The sequence below is a fragment of the Mustela erminea genome, chromosome 9, assembly GCF_009829155.1.
Source record: "Mustela erminea isolate mMusErm1 chromosome 9, mMusErm1.Pri, whole genome shotgun sequence".
NCBI lineage: Eukaryota > Metazoa > Chordata > Mammalia > Carnivora > Mustelidae > Mustela > Mustela erminea.
This window is the reverse complement of record NC_045622.1, coordinates 63,283,905-63,304,088: the sequence shown is the minus strand read 5'-3', so window position 1 is coordinate 63,304,088 and position 20,184 is coordinate 63,283,905. Positions and strand designations below refer to the sequence as shown.

General features: G+C 39.2%; 1 protein-coding gene across 9 annotated transcripts in view; it reads left to right on the top strand.

Annotated features, from left to right (window-relative positions):
* RIC3 (RIC3 acetylcholine receptor chaperone) overlaps positions 1–20,184 on the top strand; it is a 61,179-nt gene that overhangs the window by 13,367 nt on the left and 27,628 nt on the right. For 8 of the 9 annotated variants that reach the window (XM_032356861.1, XM_032356860.1, XM_032356859.1 and 5 more), the window contains exons 2-3: positions 16,118–16,344; positions 17,649–17,724. In XM_032356861.1, coding sequence (XP_032212752.1) covers positions 16,118–16,344; positions 17,649–17,724 — 303 coding nt within the window. Of the gene's footprint in view, positions 1–16,117; positions 16,345–17,586; positions 17,725–20,184 lie in introns of those variants that run through there. The other variant, XM_032356862.1, reaches the window with a different exon arrangement.

Genomic DNA, 20,184 nt, shown 5'->3' with positions numbered 1-20,184 from the left:
ACTGAGAAAGAATAGGTTGGAAGACCAGTCAGTTGGAAAAGAAGAGCCCAGGAGTGCGGTATGCCGTTGAGATTAAGGCCGGGGACTTTGACAAGGATTTATTCAGATTAATCCCATTTTTATTGAATGAGTAGTATGTGATAATCACTTTCTTGTATTACAGTTAAGTCTTAAGAGTGAGACCTGAGGGGAAAAACTATTGGATTTGATGGTTAAGGCACAGTTGCCTTGTTGCTGGAACTATATTGCTCATCTGTAAACCCTTTAATTTAAATATAGGGGCTCTGTTTTATCATTTTTTAAAAAGATTTGTTTATTTTAGGGAAGGAGGAGAGAGCGTGTGCCCACAACTGGGAGGGGCAGAGGGAGAAGGAAAGAGAATCTCAAGCAGACTTTAAGCTGAGCACAGAGCAGGTTGTGGGTGGGGCTTGATCCCAGACCCTGAGATCATGACAGCCAAAACCAAGAGTCGGACCCTTAAATGACTGCACCACCCAGGCACTTCTGTTTTATTTATCACTTTAATCTCTGTGACTGGCACACTAATTGTTCAGTAGTGAATTCTGTGAAATATTATACGAAATACAAAATGCTGAGATTTTTCCTGTGATATAAAACCTATTTTTACCACCTAGCCTATCTGTATCATTACTCTTCAATTCCTTCTCTCATCTTTGAAAATAGTATTCCTCCACTTTTTGCCTCCTCTTTGATTCCAGTCTACAAGCTCTTTCATTTGTCGTTTCCCTATTTCTTGCCACATCACAGTCAGTGTTGCTGTTGGAAACCCTACATTTTATTTCCTTTCTTCTTCCCATTACTCACTCATTAACTCAATATAAAGAGTGCTATTCTAACAGAGCTGTTCAGAGGTGGCATGAGCTTCCTGGGGGCACTACTGAATTTCCTGTTTGATGGTATTCAGCAAAGTCAGGACCTCCACTTACAGAAGGTGAGGGTATTGAACTCAGGTGGTTAGACTAGATAATTTTTTTTTTTAAACTTTGAGATATAATTCACATACCAGGCAGTTTATCTATTTAAAGTGTACAGTCAGTGGTTTTTAATATAATCTGAGTTCTGCAGCTATCACCACAATCAATTTTAGGACATTTTTATCACCCATCCTACATACACACAAAGAACTCCATACCCATTAGCAGTCACTCTTCTTCCCCTCCCCCCAGCCCCCTACCCCTCAGCCTAAGCAACTACTTTCTGTCTCCATAGATTTACCTGTACTGGACATTTCATATTCATGGACTCACGTAACATAATGGTCTTGCATGACTGGCTCTTTCTTTCTTTCTTTTTTTTCTTACTTATTATATTGTTCACAGAGTTCATCCATATTGTAGCATTTGCAGTACTTCATTCTTTTTATAGCCAAGTAATATTCCATTGCATGGGTATACCACATTGTACTTACCCATTTATTGTCAGTTGATGGACTTTTTGATAGGTATGAATAACGCTGCTATGAACATTTTTGTACAAGTTTTTGTGTGAGCATATTCTTCCTGGGTATATACCTAAGAGTAGAATTGTTGGGTCATATGGAAACTTTGTTTACCCTCTTGAAGAACTGCCAGGCTGTTTTTCAAAGTGAATACACTATTGTACATTCCCACCAGTAGAGTATGAGAGTTCCATTTTCTCGACATCCTTGCCAATACTTCATTATCTTTTTTAATTGCATGCTAGTGGGTATGACATCCTTGCCAATACTTTATTATCTTTTTTTAATTGCATGCTAGTGGGTGTAATACAGTGTATCTCATTGTGGGTTTAATTTGCATTTCTTTTATGACTATTGGTGTTGTACATCTTTTCATGTGTTTATTGGCCGTTTGTATATCTTCTTTGGAGAAATGTCTATTAAGAACCTTTGATCTTATTTTATTTTTGTTTTGTTTAGTTTTGTTTTTTTATTTCTTTTCAGCGTAACAGAATTCATTGTTTTTGCACCACACCCAGTGCTCCATGCAATCCATGCCCTCCCTAATATCCACCACCTGGTTCCCCCGACCTCCCACCCCCTGCCCCTTCAAAACCCTCAGATTGTTTTTCAGAGTCCATAGTCTCTCATGGTTCACCTCCCCTTCCAATTTCCCTCAACTCCCTTCTCTCCATCTCCCCTTGTCCTTCACACTATTTGTTATGCTCCACAAATAAGCGAAACCATATGATAATTGACTCTCTCTGCTTGACTTATTTCACTCAGCATAATCTCTTCCAGTCCTGTCCATGTTGCTACAGAAGCTGGGTATTCATCCTTTCTGATGGAGGCATAATACTTCATAGTGTATAGAGACCATATCTTACTGATCTATTCGTCCGTTGAAGGGCATATTTGTTCTTTCCACAGTTTGGCACCATGGCCATTGCTGCTATAAACATTGGGGTACAGATGGCCTTCTTTTCACTCCATCTGTATCTTTGGGGTAAATACCCAGTAGTGCAATTGCAGGGTCTTAGGGAAGCTCTATTTTTAATTTCTTTTGGAATCTCCACACTGTTCCCCAAAGTGGCTGCACCAACTTGCATTCCCACCAATGGTGTAAGAGGGTTCCCCTTTCTCCACATCCTCTCCAACACACGTTGTTTCCTGTCTTGCTAATTTTGGCCATTCTAACTGGTGTAAGGTGGTATCTCAATGTGGTTTTCATTTGAATCTCCCTGATGGCTAGTGATGAGGAACATTTTTTCGTGTGTCTGATAGCCATTTGTATGTCTTCATTGGAGAAGTGTCTGTTTATATCCTCTGCCCATTTTTTGAAATGATTATCTGTTTTGTGTGTGTTGAGTTTGAGAAGTTCTTTATAGATCCTGGATATCAACCTTTTGTCTGTACTGTCATTTGCAAATATCTTCTCCCATTCCATGGGTTGCCCCTTTGTTTTGTTGACTGTTTCCTTTGCTTTTGATCTTGATGAAGTCCCAAAAGTTCATTTTTGCTTTTGTTTCCTTTGCCTCTGGAGACATATCTTGAAAGAAGTTGCTGTGGCTGATATCAAAGAGATTACTGCCTATGTTCTCCTCTAGGATTCTGATGGATTCCTGTCTCACGTTGAGGTCTTTTATCCATTTTGAGTTTATCTTTGTGTACGGTGTAAGAGAATGGTCGAGTTTCATTCTTCTACATATAGCTGTCCAGTTTTCCCAACACCATTTATTGAAGAGACTGTCTTTTTTCCACTGTATGTTTTTTCCTGTTTTGTCGAAGATTATTTGACCGTAGTGTTAAGGGTCCATATCTGGGCTCTCTACTCTGTTCCACTGGTCTTTGTGTCTGTTTTTATGCCAATACCATGCTGTCTTGGTGATCACAGCTTTGTAGTAAAGCTTAAAATCAGATAACGTGATGCCACCAGTTTTATTTTTGTTTTTCAACATTTCCTTAGCGATTTGGGTCTCTTCTGATTCCATACAAATTTTTGGATTATTTGCTCTAGCTCTTTGAAAAATACCGGTGGAATTTTGATCAGAATGACATTAGAAGCATAGATTGCTCTAGGCAGTATAGACATTTTAATAATGTTTATTCTTCTGATCCAAGAGCATGGAATGGTCTTCCATCGTTTTGTGTCTTCTTCAATTTCTTTCATGAGTGTTCTGTAGTTCCTCGAGTACAGATCCTTTACCTCTTTGGTTAGGTTTATTCCCAGGTATCTTAAGGTTTTTGGTGCTATAGTAAATGGAATCAATTCTCTAATTTCCCTTTCTGTATTTTCATTGTTAGTGTATAAGAAAGCAACTGATTTCTGTACATTGACTTTGTATCCTGCCACATTACTGAATTGCTATATGAGTTCTAGTAGTTTGGGGGTGGAGTCTTTTGGGTTTTCCATATAAAGAATCATGTCATCTGCAAAGAGGGAGAGTTTAACTTCTTCATTGCCAATTTGGATACCTTTTATTTCTCTTTGTTGTCTGATTGCTGTTGCTAGGACTTCTAATACTATGTTGAATGAGAGTGGTGAGAGTGGGCATCCTTGTCGTGTTCCTGATCTCAGCGGGAAGGCTGTGAGCTTTTTCCCATTGAGGATAATATTTGCTATGGGTCTTTCATAGATAGATTTTATGAAGTTCAGGAATGTTCCCTCTATCCCTGTACTTTGAAGTGTTTTAATCAGGAACAGATGCTGGATTTTGTCAAATGCTTTTTCTGCATCAAGTGAGAGGCCATGTGGTTCTTCTCTCTTCTCTTATTGATTTGTTCTATCACATTGATTGATTTGCAAATATTGAACCATCCTTGTAATCCAGGGATGAATCCCACCTGGTCAGGGTAAATAATCTTTTTAATGTGCTTTTGGATCCTGTTTGCTAGGATCTTGTTGAGAATCTTTGCATCCATATTCATCAGTGATATTGGTCTGAAATTCTCCTTTTTGATGTCGTCTTTGCCTGGTTTGGGGATCAGGGTAATGCTGGCTTCATAAAAAGAATCTTGAAGTTTTCCTTCTGCTTCAATTTTTTCAAACAGCTTCAGGAGAATAGGTGTTATTTCTTCTTTGAAAGTTTGGTAGAATTCCCCAGGGAATCCGTCAGGTCCTGGGCTCTTGTTTTCTGGGAGGTTTTTCATCACTGCTTCAATCTCATTACTAGGTATCGGTCTATTCAGGTTGTCAGTTTCTTCCTGGTTCAATTTTGGGAGTTTATAGTTTTCCAGGAGTGCATCCATTTCATCTAGGTTGCTTAACTTATTGGCATGTAACTGTTGATAATAACTTCTGATGATTGTTTCTACTTCCTTGGTAATCTTTTAAATTTTTATTATTTATTTTTATTATTTATTTATTTATTTGACAGACAAAAATCACAAGTAGGCAGAGAGGCAGGCAGAGAGAGAGAGGAAGGGAAGCAGAGAGCCTGATTCGGGGCTCAATCCCAGGACCCTGGGATCATGACCTGAGCTGAAGGCAGAGGCTTTAACCCACTGAGCCTCCCAGGCGCCCCCCCCCCAACACTTTTAATATGGGAATAGTTCATTCATTTTATCTTTTTAATTAACTTTTCATTTAGGTTTTCTTCTCAAGCCTAACTGTGGCCTAATAAAAAGTTCTTCTGAATGTGCCACCAACACTTGGAACTTAGCATGTGAAAAATGTGTACTCAGTCTTCCCCTTGTCATAAGCCCACCCAGTTTTTCCATTATCTTCTCTTAGTATATTAAACTCCTAACCTTGGGGTTTTCTGACCCTTTCCCTCATTAGTTCTATATGCTATTTAGTATTCAATGCTGCTGATCATTCCATGCTCAGAGCCCTTGGATCTGTTGCTTCTTCTTTATAGCCATAGCCAGCACCTCAGGCCCTTAACATCTCAGAGCTTAATTACTGCCTTGTTGCTTTCTCAAACCCCTTTCTCTCTGCATTAGGCCTTGTACTCAAATGCTAGCTTTAATCCCTTTCAGGTACCCTAAGATCATTTCCCTGATCTTAGACCCTAGTATCAAATTTATCCACCACACATTAGCATTTAAACCCTCCACCTCTACTTCCCTCTCTTTATCTCTTGTTACTTCCCCAAATGGAACCAAACTAATTTGGTAGTTAGCCTTCTTTATTCTTTGTTCTTATTTCTTTGTTCTCATCTCTTACCTGTTGCAGAGTTCTTCTTTCCTCTTGGCATGCTTTTGCTTCTTTATTCTGTGTCTCATTCCCTTCAGTGACTGATTCCATTTGACTCCTCTTTATTTTCTCTTTGCATTCTTCGATCTAGTAATAAGGTCCATGCTACCCTGTCTGTTTTTGTTCATGTTTGTTTTGAATATACTATTTTTTAAAAAGCATGGTTCAGTGTGGGAACTATTGTTTCTATTTTATTTGTGACTCACTCCAACGTATGCATAGAGACCTGAATATAATAGCTGTCCTGTAGGGGCGCCTGGGTGGCACAGTTGGTTGAGCCACTGCCTTCGGCTCTGGTCGTGATCCCAGTGACCTGGGATCGAGTCCTGCGTCAGGCTCCTTGCTTGGTGGGAAGCCTGCTTCTCTCTCTGCCTCTGTCTGCCTCTCTGCCTGCTAGTGCGCTCTCTCTCTCTCTCTCTCTCTCTCTCTGACAAATAAATAAATAAATGAAATCTTTTAAAAAAAATAGGTGTCCTGTAAATCTTCCTGGCTGACAGTCTATAAAAGTTTTGAGGAAAGATGGGTAGTGGTTAGAATTGTCATCATTTTCTTTTCATTTTTTAATTTTAGAAATGCAAAAAAATACTTTTTGTGCCATTACCAGACTTTTATTTCTAATTTTTTTGTTTTATATGAAGTTTTGGAGACTGTGTTCTCAGTACAATGTAATGAAGTTCAATAACATATATTACTATATATATTAAATCTGGTTTATTGAACACTAGCCATCTGATATATCCAGTTCTCTCAAGAGAAAGGTTAGCTTCTTGGATGCTGGCTAGGTATTTTTTGAAGGTACATTATAGCCTTAAAGCCATTACTCACCATTTACTATATTAAGATCCTTGACAATTTAATAGTTACATAGTCACCAGCACCCAGAATGAGGAGTGTTGACCTGGTTTCCTTCTACATCTGAAGCTCTGCTTTTGTTGCTGTCCTCTTAAAAAGCGCTTCTTCCTGTAATTTTCATGTCCTCCAAAATCAGTATTAGGAGGGAAAGGAGGATTATTGGAGTAGAGTTGGCTGAGAGAGGGATACAAGGTAGAAGGCAGCTTCTAAACCTAGTAGTGCTAGCTGTTTTATTACCTCCCTGCCTACCCACCCACTTTCTTTCTTTCTTCAGAAACAGAGTTGATTTAAAGGTAGTCATCAGTTTATAGCCCCTTGTTAACATCACGAGTGCAATTTTTCTTTCTTGTTCTTTTCTTTTTAACCCTTTACCTTCAATCCACATGCCCATTCTCTTTCCCATTCATATGTACCTACTCTGTGTTTATGCCCCCATACCTACATATTTGCTTGAACAATATATTGTATAATTATGATGTCTTCAGCTTACATAATGGTATTTGCTTTTTACTCATGTCATGCTTTTTAAGATGTATTCATGTTGCTGTAGGTACATCTAAAGTGTGATTTCTAAAAGCTATATAGAATTCCATGTTTTCCATTATTCCAGTTACTGAAATCAAAGTTACTTCAAGTTCCCTGCTATATTACTGTCACAGCGAACATTCTTACAAGGGTCTATAAAGTCTATAATTTGCACATAGACCATCCTTTTTGAGAATTTCTCTGAAATTGGTCCACCAGAGTGGAATCACTGGATCACCTAGGATACAGACATACTTGATGTCACTAAGATATCCTAGCAGAATGGCTGTATCTGTTTACTGTCTTCCCAGTGTCTTTGCTAGCCTTTGCTATTGTCCACCCTTCTAATTTTTGCCCTTCAGATCGGTATGAGCAATGCTATCTGATTATTTCAATTTATATTTTACTCATTGCTTTTATTTTGAATTTTATCGTCTCTTCATTTACTTGCTAATCATTTCAGCTTCTTTTTCTATAGGTTTGCTACCCATAACTTCTGACCATTTTTCTGTTGGTTTCTTGTGACTTTCATTTCAAATTGTAGAAATTCCTAGTCTCTTCTTGTCAATTGTCAATTCATGTCAATCCTTATCTCTTTTCACTTTTGGATGTTGCAGGAGCTTTTCCTTTTCTGTCATCTATTTTAGCTCTGTTTGTGGTATTCTTTTTTTTTTATTAACATATAATGTATTATTTGTTTCAGGGATACAAGTCTGTGATTCATAAGTTTTACACAATTCACAGTACTCACCATAGCACATACCCTCCTCAGTGTTCATCACCCAGCTACTCTTCCCATCCCCCTCCCCTCAAACAACCTTCAGTTTGTTTCCTGAGATTAAGAGTCTCTTATGGGGTGGGAGGTTGGGTGAGCCTAGTGGTGGGTATTACGGAGGGCACGTATTGCTTGGAGCACTGGGTGTAGTGTATAAACAATGAGTTCTGGACACTGAAAAATTAAAAAAACAAAAATTTTTAAAAAAAGAGTCTCTTATGGTTTGTTTCCCTCTCTGGTTTCATCTTATTTCATTTTTCCCACCTTTCCCCCATGATCCTCTGTCTTGTTTCTCCAATTCCTCATATCAGTGAGATGATATGAGAATTGTCTGTCTCTGGTTGACTTATTTCACTTAGCATAATACCCTCTAGTTCCATCCACATCATTGCAAATGGCAAGGTTTTGGGTTTCTTGATGGCTGCATAGTATTCCATTGTATTTATACCACATCTTCTATATCCATTTATCTGTTGATGGACATGTAGGTTCTTTCCATAGTTTGGCTGTTGTGGACATTGATGCTATAAACACTCAGGTGTATGTGCCCCTTTGGATCGCTGCATTTGTATCTTTGGGGTAAATACCCAGTAGTGCAATTGCTGGGTCATAGGGTAGCTCTATTTTCAACTTTTCAAAGTACCTCCATACTGTTTTCCAGAGTGGCTGCATGAGCTTGTATTCACACCAACAGTGTAGAAGGGTTCCCCTTTCTCCACATTCTCACCAATACCTGTCATTTTCTGACTTGTTAATTTTAGCCATTCTGACAGGTATGGGGTGGTATCGCACTGTCGTTTTGATTTGTATTTCCCTGATGCCAAGTGATGTTGAGCACTTTTTCATGTGTCTCTTGGCCATTTGGATGTTTTCTTTGCAGAAATGTCTGTTCATGTCTTCTGCCCATTCTTGATTGGATTATTTGTTCTTTGGGTGTTGAGTTTGCTAAGTTCTTTATAGTTTTTGGATACTAGCCCTTTATCTGATATATCACTTGCAAATATTTTCTCCCATTCTGTCAGTTGTCTTTTGGTTTTGTTGACTGTTTTCTTTGCTGTGCAAATGCTTTAGATCATGATGAAGTCCTAGTAGTGCATTTTCGCCCTTGCTTCCCTTGCCTTTGGTGATGTGGCTAGGAAGAAGTTGCTGTGATTGAAATCAAAGAGGTTGCTGCTTTTGTTCTCCTCAGGAACTTTGATGGATTCGGCTCTCACATTGAGGTTTCTCATCCATTTTGAGTCTGTTTTTGTGTGTGGTGTAAGGAAATGGTCCAGTTTCATTCTTCTGCATGTGGCTGTCCAATTTTCCCAACACCATTTGTTGAAGAGACTTTTTTCCACTGCACATTCTTTACTGCTTTGTCAAAGATTTAGTTGACCATAGAGTTTAGGGTCCATTTCTGGGCTCTCTATTCTGTTGCATTGATCTGTGTGTCTATTTTTGTGCCATACTGTCTTGATGATTACCACTTTGTAATAGAGCTTAAAGTCTGGAATTGTGATGCCACCAGCTTTGATTTTCTTTTTCAACATTCCTCTGGCTATTTGGGGCCTTTTATGGTTCCATATAGATTTTAGGATTATTTGTCCCATTTCTCTGAAAAAAGTTGATGGTATTTTGATTGGGATTGCATTAAATGTGTAGACTGCTCTACGTAGCATAGACATTTTCACAATATTTGTTCTTCCAATCCATGAACATGGAACGTTTTTCCATTTCTTTATGTCTTCCTCAGTTTCTTTCATGAGTACTTTATAGTTTCTGAGTACAGATTCTTTGCCTCTTTGGTTAGATTTATTCCTAGGTATTACATTTTGGGTGCAATTGTAAGTGGGATTGACTCCTTAATTTCTCTTTTTTCTGTCTTGTTGTTGGTGTATAGAAATGCAACTGATTTTTGTGCACTGATTTTATATCCTGACACTTTAATGAATTCCTGTTTGAGTTCTAGCATTTTGGAGTGGAGTCCTTGGGGTTTTCCACATAAAGTATCATATCATCTGCAAAGAGTGAGAGTTTGACTTCTTCTTTGCCAATTCTGATGCCTCTTATTTCTTTTTGTTGTCTGATTGCCGAGACTAGGACTTGTAGTACTATGTTGAATAGCAGTGGTAATGGTGGACATCCCTGCCATGTGCCTGACCTTAGGAGAAAAGCTCTCAGTTTTTCCCCATTGAGAATGATAGTTGCCGTGGGTTTTTCATAGACAGCTTTTACGATATTGAGGTATGTACCCTCTATCCCTACACTGTGAAGGGTTTTGATCAAGAAAGGATGCTGTACTTTGTCAAATGCTTTTTCTTTGTCTATTGAGAGTAACATATGGATCTTTTTCTTTTACTAATGTATTGCATCACATTGATTGATTTGCTGATGTTGAACCAAACTTGCAGCCCAGGAATAAATCCCACTTGGTCATGGTGAACAGTCCTTTTAATGCACAGTTGGATCCTATTGGCTAGTATTTTGGTGGGAATTTTTGATTCCACGCTCAGCAGGGATATTGGTCTGTAATTCTCCTTTTTGATGGAGTCTTTGTCTGGTTTTAGGATCAAGGTGATGCTGGCCTCATAAAATGAGTTTGGAAGTTTTCTTCCCATTTCTATTTTTTTGGAACAGTTTCAGGAGAATAGGTATTAATTTTTCTTTAAATGCTTGGTAGAATTCCCCTGGGGAGCTGTATGGCCCAGGGCTCTTGTTTGTTGGGAGATTTTTGATGACTGCTTCAATCTCCTTACTGGTTATGAGTCTGTTCAGGTTTTCTATTTCTTCCTGGTTCAGTTTTGGTAGTTTATATATCTCTAAGAATGCATCTATTTCTTCCAGACTGTCAAATTTGCTGGTGTATAGTTGCTCATAATATGTTCTTATAATTGTTTGTATTTCTTTGATGTTGGTTGTGAGCTCTCCTCTTTCATTCACGATTTTATTAATTTGGGTCCTTTCTCTTTTCTTTTTGATAAGTCTGGCTAGGGATTTATCAATCTTATTAATTCTCTCAAATAACCAGCTCCTAGTTTCATTGATCTGTTCTATGGTTCTTTTGGTTTCTCTTTCATTGATTTCCATTCTGATCTTTATGATCTCTCTTCTGCTGGATTTAGGCTTTCTTTGCTGTTCTTTCTCCAGCTCCTTTAGGTGTAGGGTTAGATTGTGTATTTGAGACCTTTCTTGTTTCTTGAGAAAGGCTTTTATTGGTATATACTTAACTCTCAGGACCACCTTTGCTATATCCCAAAGATTTTGAACAGTTGTGTTTTCATTTTCATTTGTTTCCATGAATTTTTTCAATTCTTCTTTAATTTTCTGGTTGACCCATTCATTCTTTAGTAGGATGCTCTTTAGCCTCCATGTATTGGAGTTCTTTCCAACTTTCCTCTTGTGGTTGGGTTCTAGTTTCAAAGCCCTATGGCCTGAAAATATGCAGGGAATGATCCCAGTCTTTTGGTACCAGTTGAGACCTGATTTGTGACCCAGGATGTGATCTGTTCTGGAGACTGTTCCATGTGGATTGGAGAAGAATGTATATTCTGTTGCTTTGGGATGGAATGTTTTGAACATATCTGTGATGTCCATCTGATCCAGTGTGTCATTTAAGGCCTTTATTTCCTTATTGATCTTTTGCTTAAATGATCTGTCCATTTCAGTGAGAGGGGTGTTAAAGTCCCCTACTATTATTGTATTATTGTTGGTGTGTTTCTTTGATTTTATTAATTGGTTTATATAACTGGCTGCTCTCATGTTAGGAGCATAGATATTTAAAATTGTTAGATCTTCTTGTTGGACAGACCATTTAAGTATAATATAGTGTCCTTCCTCATTTCTTATTAGAGTCTTTGGCTAATTTAGGTAAATTAGATAAATTAGATATTTAAATTAGATAAATCTATCTGATATAAGGATTGCCACCCCAGCTTTCTTCTGATGTCCATTAGCATGGTAAATTTTTTTCCACACCCTCACTTTAAATCTGGAGGTGCCTTTGGGTCTAAAATGAGTCTCTTGCAGACAGCATATCGATGCGTCTTTTCTTTTCTTTTTTTAATCCATTCTGATACCCTGTGTCTTTTGATTGGGGCATTTAGCCGATTTACATTCAAGGTAACTATTGAAACATATGAATTTAGTGCCATTGTATTGCCTGTAAGGTGACTGTATATTGTCTCTGTTCCTTTCTGATCTATGTTACTTTTAGGCTCTCTCTTTACTTAGAGGAACCCCTTTCAATATTTCCTGTAGGGCTGGTTTTGGTGTTTGAAAATTCTCTTAGTTTTTTTTGTCCTGGTAGCTTTTTATTTCTCCTTCTATTTTCAGTGAAAGCCTAGCTGGATATAGTATTTCTTGGCTGCATATTTTTCTCATTTAGTGCTTTGAATATATCAGAACAGTCCTTTCTTGCCTGCTGGGTCTGCTGCCAATCTAATATTTCTATTGTTATAGGTTACAGACCTCTCGTCCCAAGCTTCTTTCAGGATTTTTCTCTTTATCTTTGAAGCTTGTAAGTTTTACTATTAGATGATGGGGTTTTGACCTATTTTTGTTGTTTTTGAGGGGAGTTCTCTGTGCCTCCTAGATTTTGATGCCTGTTTCCTTCCCCAAATTAAGGAAGTTCTCCACTATAATTTGCTCCAGTATTCCTTCTGCCCCCTACTTTCTTCATCTTCTGGGATCCCAATTATTCTAATATCGTTTCATCTTATGGTATCACTTACCTCATGAATTCTCCCCTCGTGATCAGTGGTTTATCTCTTTTTCTCAGCTTCTTTATTCTCCATCATTTGGTCTTCTATATCACTAATTTTCTCTTATGCCTCATTTATCCTAGCAGTAGGAGCCTCCATTTTTTATTGCACCTCTTTAATAGCTTCTTTTTTTTCAAACTTGATTAGATTTTAGTCGTTTTATTTCTCCAGAAAGGGATTCTCTAGTATCCTCTGTGCTTTTTTCCAAGCCCAGCAAGGATCTTTATAACTGTTATTCTGAACTCTAGTTCCGATATCTTTCTGATGTCCATATTGATTAAGTCCCTAGCAGTCAGTACTGCCTCTTGTTCTTTTGAGGTGAGTTTTTCCACATTGTCATTTTATCCAGAGAAGAATAGACGAATGAGAGAACAAAATGCTAAAAGGGTTACAACGACCCGAGAAAAAATAACACTAAACAAATCAGAAGAGACCCGCAACTGGGGGTAAAAGAAAAGGAAAAAAATATGTATATATCATCAGGCTGGTGAACAGAACAGAGCCACACACTTGAGTTTGGGTGTAGTTTGGTTTGTTAGAAGAAACTGCCTCCCAAAATTTTAAAGAAAGAAAAACATACATTCAAAAATAAGGGTAAGTACAGTAGAGGGATGGAATATGACTATAAAGGTGAAAATTTAAAAAGATTTTTAAAAAGGAATTGATTAGATAAGTTGGTTGAAAAAAAATTTAAAAACAGGAGGGAGACTAGAACAAAGCCATACACTAGATTTAGGATATATTTTGGTCTCTTAGAAGAAACTGTATCCCAAAATTTTAAAGACAGAAAAACTTACATGTATACAAAAAATAAGGTTAAATACAAAGAAGGGATAGAATATGTCTATAAAAATGAAAAAAGTTTTTTAAAAAGGTATTGATAAGGTGTTGGTAAAAATAGGAAAGAGAAAAAATTAAAAAACAGAAAAGGAAAAAATAAAATTAAAAAATTTAAACTTTGAAAAACTAAAGAATCATGGGGGAAAAGCCGTGAATTCTATGTGTGTATTCCCCTAACTCTGGAGTTTTGCCATTCTCATTGATTGGTAAAGTTGATCTTGGCTGGATGTTTTTGCTGATCTTCTGGGAGAGGGGCCTGTTGCAGTGATTCTCAAATGTCTTTGCCGGAGGTGTGATTGTACCACCCTTGCCAGGGGCCAGGCTAAGCAGTCTGCTTGGATTTGCTCTCTGTAGCTTTTGCTCCCTGAAAGTTTTCCATACAGCTTTGGAGGACGGAATAAAAATGGTGGCCTCCCAATCTCCAGTCCCAGAGGAGCCGAGAGCTCGGGGCCACCCTCTTCAGGGAGCCCTCAGAGAAAGGCAGTCAATCCCTCCTGTCTCCCTGGTCTCCAGCCACATTCCAAGCTCACTTGGCCAGTGCCTGAGTGTTTCTGTCTATGGCACACAGCCCCATTTGGAGTCTCCAAACCCAGCAGATTTCTGAAGCGTGCTCCTGCACTACTCCTCCCCATGGAGTAAAGGGGGGATCTCCCTGCATCTGCCACTTGTGGGGTCCCTGCTCGAATAGGAGTGGCCCAGCTGTAACTCAGATCATGGTTTATGGCAACCCCAAGCTGAGAACCCACACCTTGACTTTGTCTTTGCAGCTGGCTTCCCCACTCCAATACCTGGGAGCTCTGCCACACTCAGACACCCCCATTCTTTCTGTGACCCCGAGGGTCCTGAGACCACCTATGCCAGCAAGGATTCCACCCCATGCTTAGCCACTGGAGCAATGTCCCTCAGCATAGCAGACTTCTAAAATCTCTGATTTTGTGCTCAGTTGCTCTTTTACGTAAGCCAGGAACCGAGTGATGGAGCCCCCCAGTCTTCCTTTATGTCACCTCGGATTTACTTATCCACACATCCTACCTTCCAGAAAGTGGTCGCTTTTCTGTTCATAGAATTGCGCTCATTTCTTTGATCTGCTTTTGAGTTAGTAGTTGCTCAGAATGGTTTGATAACTACCTAGCTGAATTCCTGGGACCAGAGGAAATTTAGGTCTCCTACTGCTCTGCCATCATGCTCCTTCCCCATTTGTGGCACAACAAACAAGGTTTGTTTTTGTAGTAGATTGCGGTAGCTGTTGAGTGTGTAGTAGAGTGTGGTAGTGTAGTTGTTGTGGTAGATTGAACAGAAACCTAATTTTGTGGAAGTCAGATCTAACAGTGTTTCTCTATATAGTTTGTATTTTTGGAGTCTGATTTATGAAATCTGTCTGCTCTGTAGTGTTAGCTCCCAGTGATTTCCCCCCACCCCACAAACCTGTTTACATGGCCTTTTGAAGAGAGGTCTTTCTTTTCTCACCTATGGCTCTCAGGAGGCTTGGTAGTCGGTATTAATGTCCGACTGCCCTGATGGAGGAAAAGTGAAAGAAAATTGATGCACACTTCTTTCTCTAAGCCCTGTGCTTCCACTTACAGAACCTTGTGACCCTGTTTGTGCTACATGACTCCTCTCTCCCCAGCAATAGCTGACTGGAAAGGAATGCATACATCCCCAGGCAGAGTAATCGAAATCTTCCTCCAAGGAACTTGGAGTCTTGAAGGACATGTAAACTGAAGGGTTTTGAGGTGCCCATCTTCCTCTGTGTTCACAAAGAAGCTGGAGAAATTGTCTGCCAGAAGGGAGAATAAAGAAGACCTGCACAGGAAAAAGCCTATGGCCCCATGGAGAGGGAGATGGCAGTAGAATGTGAGAGTAGCTGTCCTGGATCCTGATGGCTTTCCAGTTTTGGTTTTTTTCTCTTTTGAGACCAGATTGCACTTCCTTTTCTGTTGTAGTTAGGGTTGGCTAACTGCTATAACAGACTCCAAAGTGTATAATGGCCCTAACACAATAAAAGTTTATTTATCACTCACATGAACAGATCCAGATGGTTCTAAGTTGGTGGGTGGCAACATTGGAGGGCTCTTGCCACACAGTTATTCAGTAACTGATGGAGGCCTTGCCATTTCATCACATAACTTCAGAGGTCTTCCTAGATCAGCATGAAGCCTGCAGATGGCAAATGAATGTGGAGTTTAACACACGGGAAGTTTTATAGGCCAGGCCTTGCATCAGCACATATCACTCCCATTCCTCTGGCTGGCACTCTGTTGCATGGCTACATTTAACTGCATAGGAAGCTGAACAATGTTGTCAATCTGTGGACCTAAAAGGAAGAGAAAATGGGTTTGGCAAACAGCTAGAGATTGCCACATCATATTTGTTATCTGTATGATACCTCTGTATCCTTAGAATCAAGTTCCTGTTTTTTCTTAACTTGAGTTGGGTTCTGTTGTTTACGCCTCAGTGCATATGGTATTTTCATAAGAGCTTATTTAAAATAGTAGAGGGGCGCCTGGGTGGCTCAATGGGTTAAAGCCTCTGCCTTCGGCTTGGGTTATGATCCCAGGGTCCTGGGATTGAGCCCCGCATCGGGCTTCCTGCTTGGGGGGGGGAAGCTTCCTCCTCTCTCTCTCTCTGCCTTCCTCTCTGTCTACTTGTGATCTCTGTCTGTCAAATAAGTAAATAAAATCTTTAAAAAATAAAAATTAAAAATTAAAAAAATAATAAAAGAAATAAATATTGATTATTTCTCTCAGGAAAGTTGGGTCGATTTCCACCTATGATGCATCATCACCAGCCACCCACAGATGGCCAGACCCCTGGTGTTCGTTTCCAGAGGTCTCACCTTGCAGAGGCATTTGCAAAGGCCAAAGGATCAGGTGGAGGCACTGGAGGAGGAGGAAGTGGAAGAGGCCTGATGGGACAGATTATTCCAATCTATGGTTTTGGGATTTTTTTATATATACTGTATATTCTATTTAAGGTAAGTGGAATCATCTTGATCATATTATATCAATAAAAAATCTAGTGTCATAATAAAAATCATTGTTGGCATTAAAACTCTTTATAGTTCATAACCTTTATTCAAATCATCTTTAAACCTTGCCTGCTCTTTATGAGATACTTAGGATAACTGTTCTCTGTTTTATAGAAGAGAAGATCTTCGGTCAGAGCTTAAAGGGTTTGCCCAAGAATTCACAACTAGAAATGCAGAATTTGGACTTGTGCCTGGGTCAATAAATAGCAATAAAGTTCAAAGCTCCCTCTCACCCCAGTTTTTTGGTGGGCTTTTTTTGTTTGTTTTTTTGTTTTTACTGGATGTCTTTGTAAGCTGAAAAAGCACAAAGATATTTTAACTTTAGGTTTGGCACAGTGATTTCCAAGTAGCCAATGTGAGGCCACATAATGACCATTACCAACACCACTTTGTCCTTCTTTTCCACTCCAGGAGTGTGAGGTGCTGTTTTTAATATCCACTGTAGTAATTCCGAAACGAAACTGCCAATCCTGAAACTAAGCCTGATGTCTCCCAGCTTTGGGGAGATATGCACTGGGTCCTTTAAAAGCTGACTCCCAATTAAGTTCCATCTCCAGACAGACTTCAGCAAGCTATGGGCCTAGACATCATGAAGTAGAGCAGAACTCACATTGTGCATCCATTTTGGAAATCTTAAATATTCCCTGCCCTTTTAACAGAATAAGAAGCAAGTCCTTCTTGCCCAGGAACTCTGCAGAGGGCCTGAGATGCCTCTGTAAGAACGGCCTTAGGGGTTACACATCCCCTCTTTTAGATGAGTGTAGGCAAGGCAGATGACCTGGAAATAGATCGATTGATTGATTGATTGATTTTTGTTCTTGTGCCTTGATGGTTTTTCACTTCTCGGGAACTTTCTTTCTTTCTTCCTTTCTTTCCTTTTTTAATTTGAAGGAGAAGAGAGCAAGAGTGGAGGGAGGGGCAGAGAGAGAGGGAGAAGGAGACTCCCTGCTGAGCAGCGAGCCAGATGTGGGGCTCCATCCCAGGACCCTGAGATCATGACCTGAGCTGAAGGCAGACACTTAACTAACTGAGCCACCCAAGCGCCCTTCCTGGGAACCTTCTTTTGGTTCTTTCTCGCCTCTTTTTTTTTTTCTTTCTTTGAAATGTTTCTCTGATATTGATACTTGATTTGATTTCTGACTTAATTTTTGTCTCCCAACCTTTTTTTCTTTTTTCATTTAATATGAGGGGTTCCATGACTTTGAGGTTCTGAGCTGCTGTTGATGTGCTATACCTCCTTCAATTCCCAGCTTTCAAAGGGGAAATCTACTGCAGAGGATCGGAAATGCTCTACTCCCACAGCTGGAAACTCCCACAGGACAATTAGTAAGTGCTCCTTCTCAGTATATGCACAAGTCTTACTGAGTTGCACCACCATCATACAGTCAGAGGGACAGTCTGGATATGTCTTAAAAAGCACATCTCAGAAACTGCTCCAAATTAATCTGATGCCATTTTTACCTAAGCTCCAGGAATTCTCAAGTTTCCAAACTGATGTTGGCTTTTAAGAGAAAGAGAGTTACAAAAAGTACAAAACGGTCTATTTACTTTTTTATATGTTAGCAAATTAATATTTCACATTTGGAGTTATATCTCAATTCCAGACTTCAGAATATTTGTAGCAGATACCTTTATTTCACAAGAAAACTAAAGGGAGAGAGATGAAGTCCTTGCCAAAACCAATTATTAGATCTAGGGACTGGGTTTAATACTTCTGACTTATGAATCAGAGAAAGACTACTATCATAGGATCTCCCTATATGAGGAAGTGGAGATGCAACATGGGGGTTGGGGGAGTAGGAAAAGAATAAATGAAATGAGATGGGATTGGGAGGGAGACAAACCATAAGAGACTCTTAATCTCACAAAACAAACTGAGGATTGGGGGGGAGCAGGGGAGGGAGAGGGTAGAGGATTATGGACATTAGGGAGGGTATGTGCTATGGTGAGTGCTGTGAAGTGTGTAAACCTGGCGATTCACAGACCTGTACCCCTGGGGTTAATAATACATTATATGTTTATAAAATATTTTTTAAATTATTAAGAAAAATAATAATACTCTGACTCATAAAACATGTTCATCAAGTATTTACTGGCCAAGTAGAATATTCTGTGCTCTCTAGGGGAAATGAAAAGTATAGGGCATGGCTCTTCCCCCTAAGAATTCATAGTCTGGGATGAAAAATGACTTGTGCAAAGTTTACTATCTAAAAGGGGACTTGGGAAAAGGCTTATGGGAAGCGACCTGGAGCTGGGTCCTGTCCGATAGACCGGACGTCTTGAGGAAGACACAGCCTGACATAGGACGGCTGTGGGAAAGAAGGCCTTGAGGAGTAGGTAGGTTAAGCCATGTTGTCGAAGGCCTTGGAGGCCAAATCGCCTTATCCTGTGGATAATGAAGCCTCTTCAGAAGTTTTTAAAAGAGAGACAGCAGCAAAATGAAGTGAAGCTGAGCCGCTGAAGGATCTGCTCTCGGCCATAACTGCTTTTTGGATTTAGTCCAGATTCTCTATGGAAGCAGATACCCTAGTCACAGTCTGCATCCTTTTTAGAAATCCTACGAAATATTCAAGAAATTCTTTAAGAAAGTTCTTGTGTTCTTAATTGAGATAATATCAAACCAGCAGTGATGGTAAATGCATTGTTAAAATAATTATTAAGAGATTTTTGGATTCTGTCAAAGAATAGCAAATTTTGGAGATGCCTGGGTGGCTCAGTGAGTTGAGCCTCTGCCTTTGGCTCAGGTCCTGATCTCAGGGTCCTGGGATAGAACCCTAAATCAGGTTCTCCGCTCAGCAGGAAGCCTGCTTCCGCCTCTCTCTCTGCCTGTCTCTCTACCTACTTGTGATTTCTCTCTTGTCAAATAAATAAATAAAATCTTAAAAAAAAATAGCAAATTCTGTATCCAGTCACATAATGCATTGGAAATAGAATAAAAAATTCCTAAGAACAACTGTTTTATAATGTAGCAGTTATATCTGCTTATCCTTTTGTTTTGAATCATGCAGAAAAGAAAAATAACCTAAGCATTTATGTGGCAGTGTCCTCTAGACACTTTGCAGATGTTAACTGCATGCATAAGAATTTGTTCTAGAAGTATTAAAAGACAATACAATATTTTAATAGAATATTTTACAGTGAAGAAAAACTGGATTATCTGCATAATAAATAACATTTTGTTTTCCTGTTGCCTTCAAGTTCATTTCAGAAGTACATTAGTACTAATGTACTAATTGATCTATTTTTTTTCTGCTCTACTTTTAGGGTCTTAGTGTTAATGTCAGTAGATCATTGTGATCTCTGTTGATCTTTCCTGAGAATCTGTGGGCCAGGGTTATACCACTTCACCCCAAATGACAAGGGTAGGAAACCTTGGGCAGGAAGGCTTCAGCCCTAGTTCAAGATTTGTCCCCTATTGAAGAAATGCAGCATTGAGACTGTGATCTTCCAGATGTTTTCAAACACAGGTGAATGAATGCTCATCTCAGGGTCTTAACTCCTTTTCTAAAGTACCTTGCAGGTTCGGTACTTTTACCCTCAAGCATCATTTGGATTGGAAAAGATAGGTCTATCTTCTTCTTTTCCTCTTGGGTGACCATGTTGAGGTTTGTTTTGTTTTGTTTTTCTCATGTATTTTCTTTAGCTGGTCCTGCTGTATTTCTATGTGTAAGAGGAGTGATTTGTTCATTATTCCCTACACATGTATCCTTAAGATCTCAGTGCTCACACCTTGGTACCCTTTGTGTCCTGATTGGATCAGCTGGAGAGATATGGAGTCTCATCTCT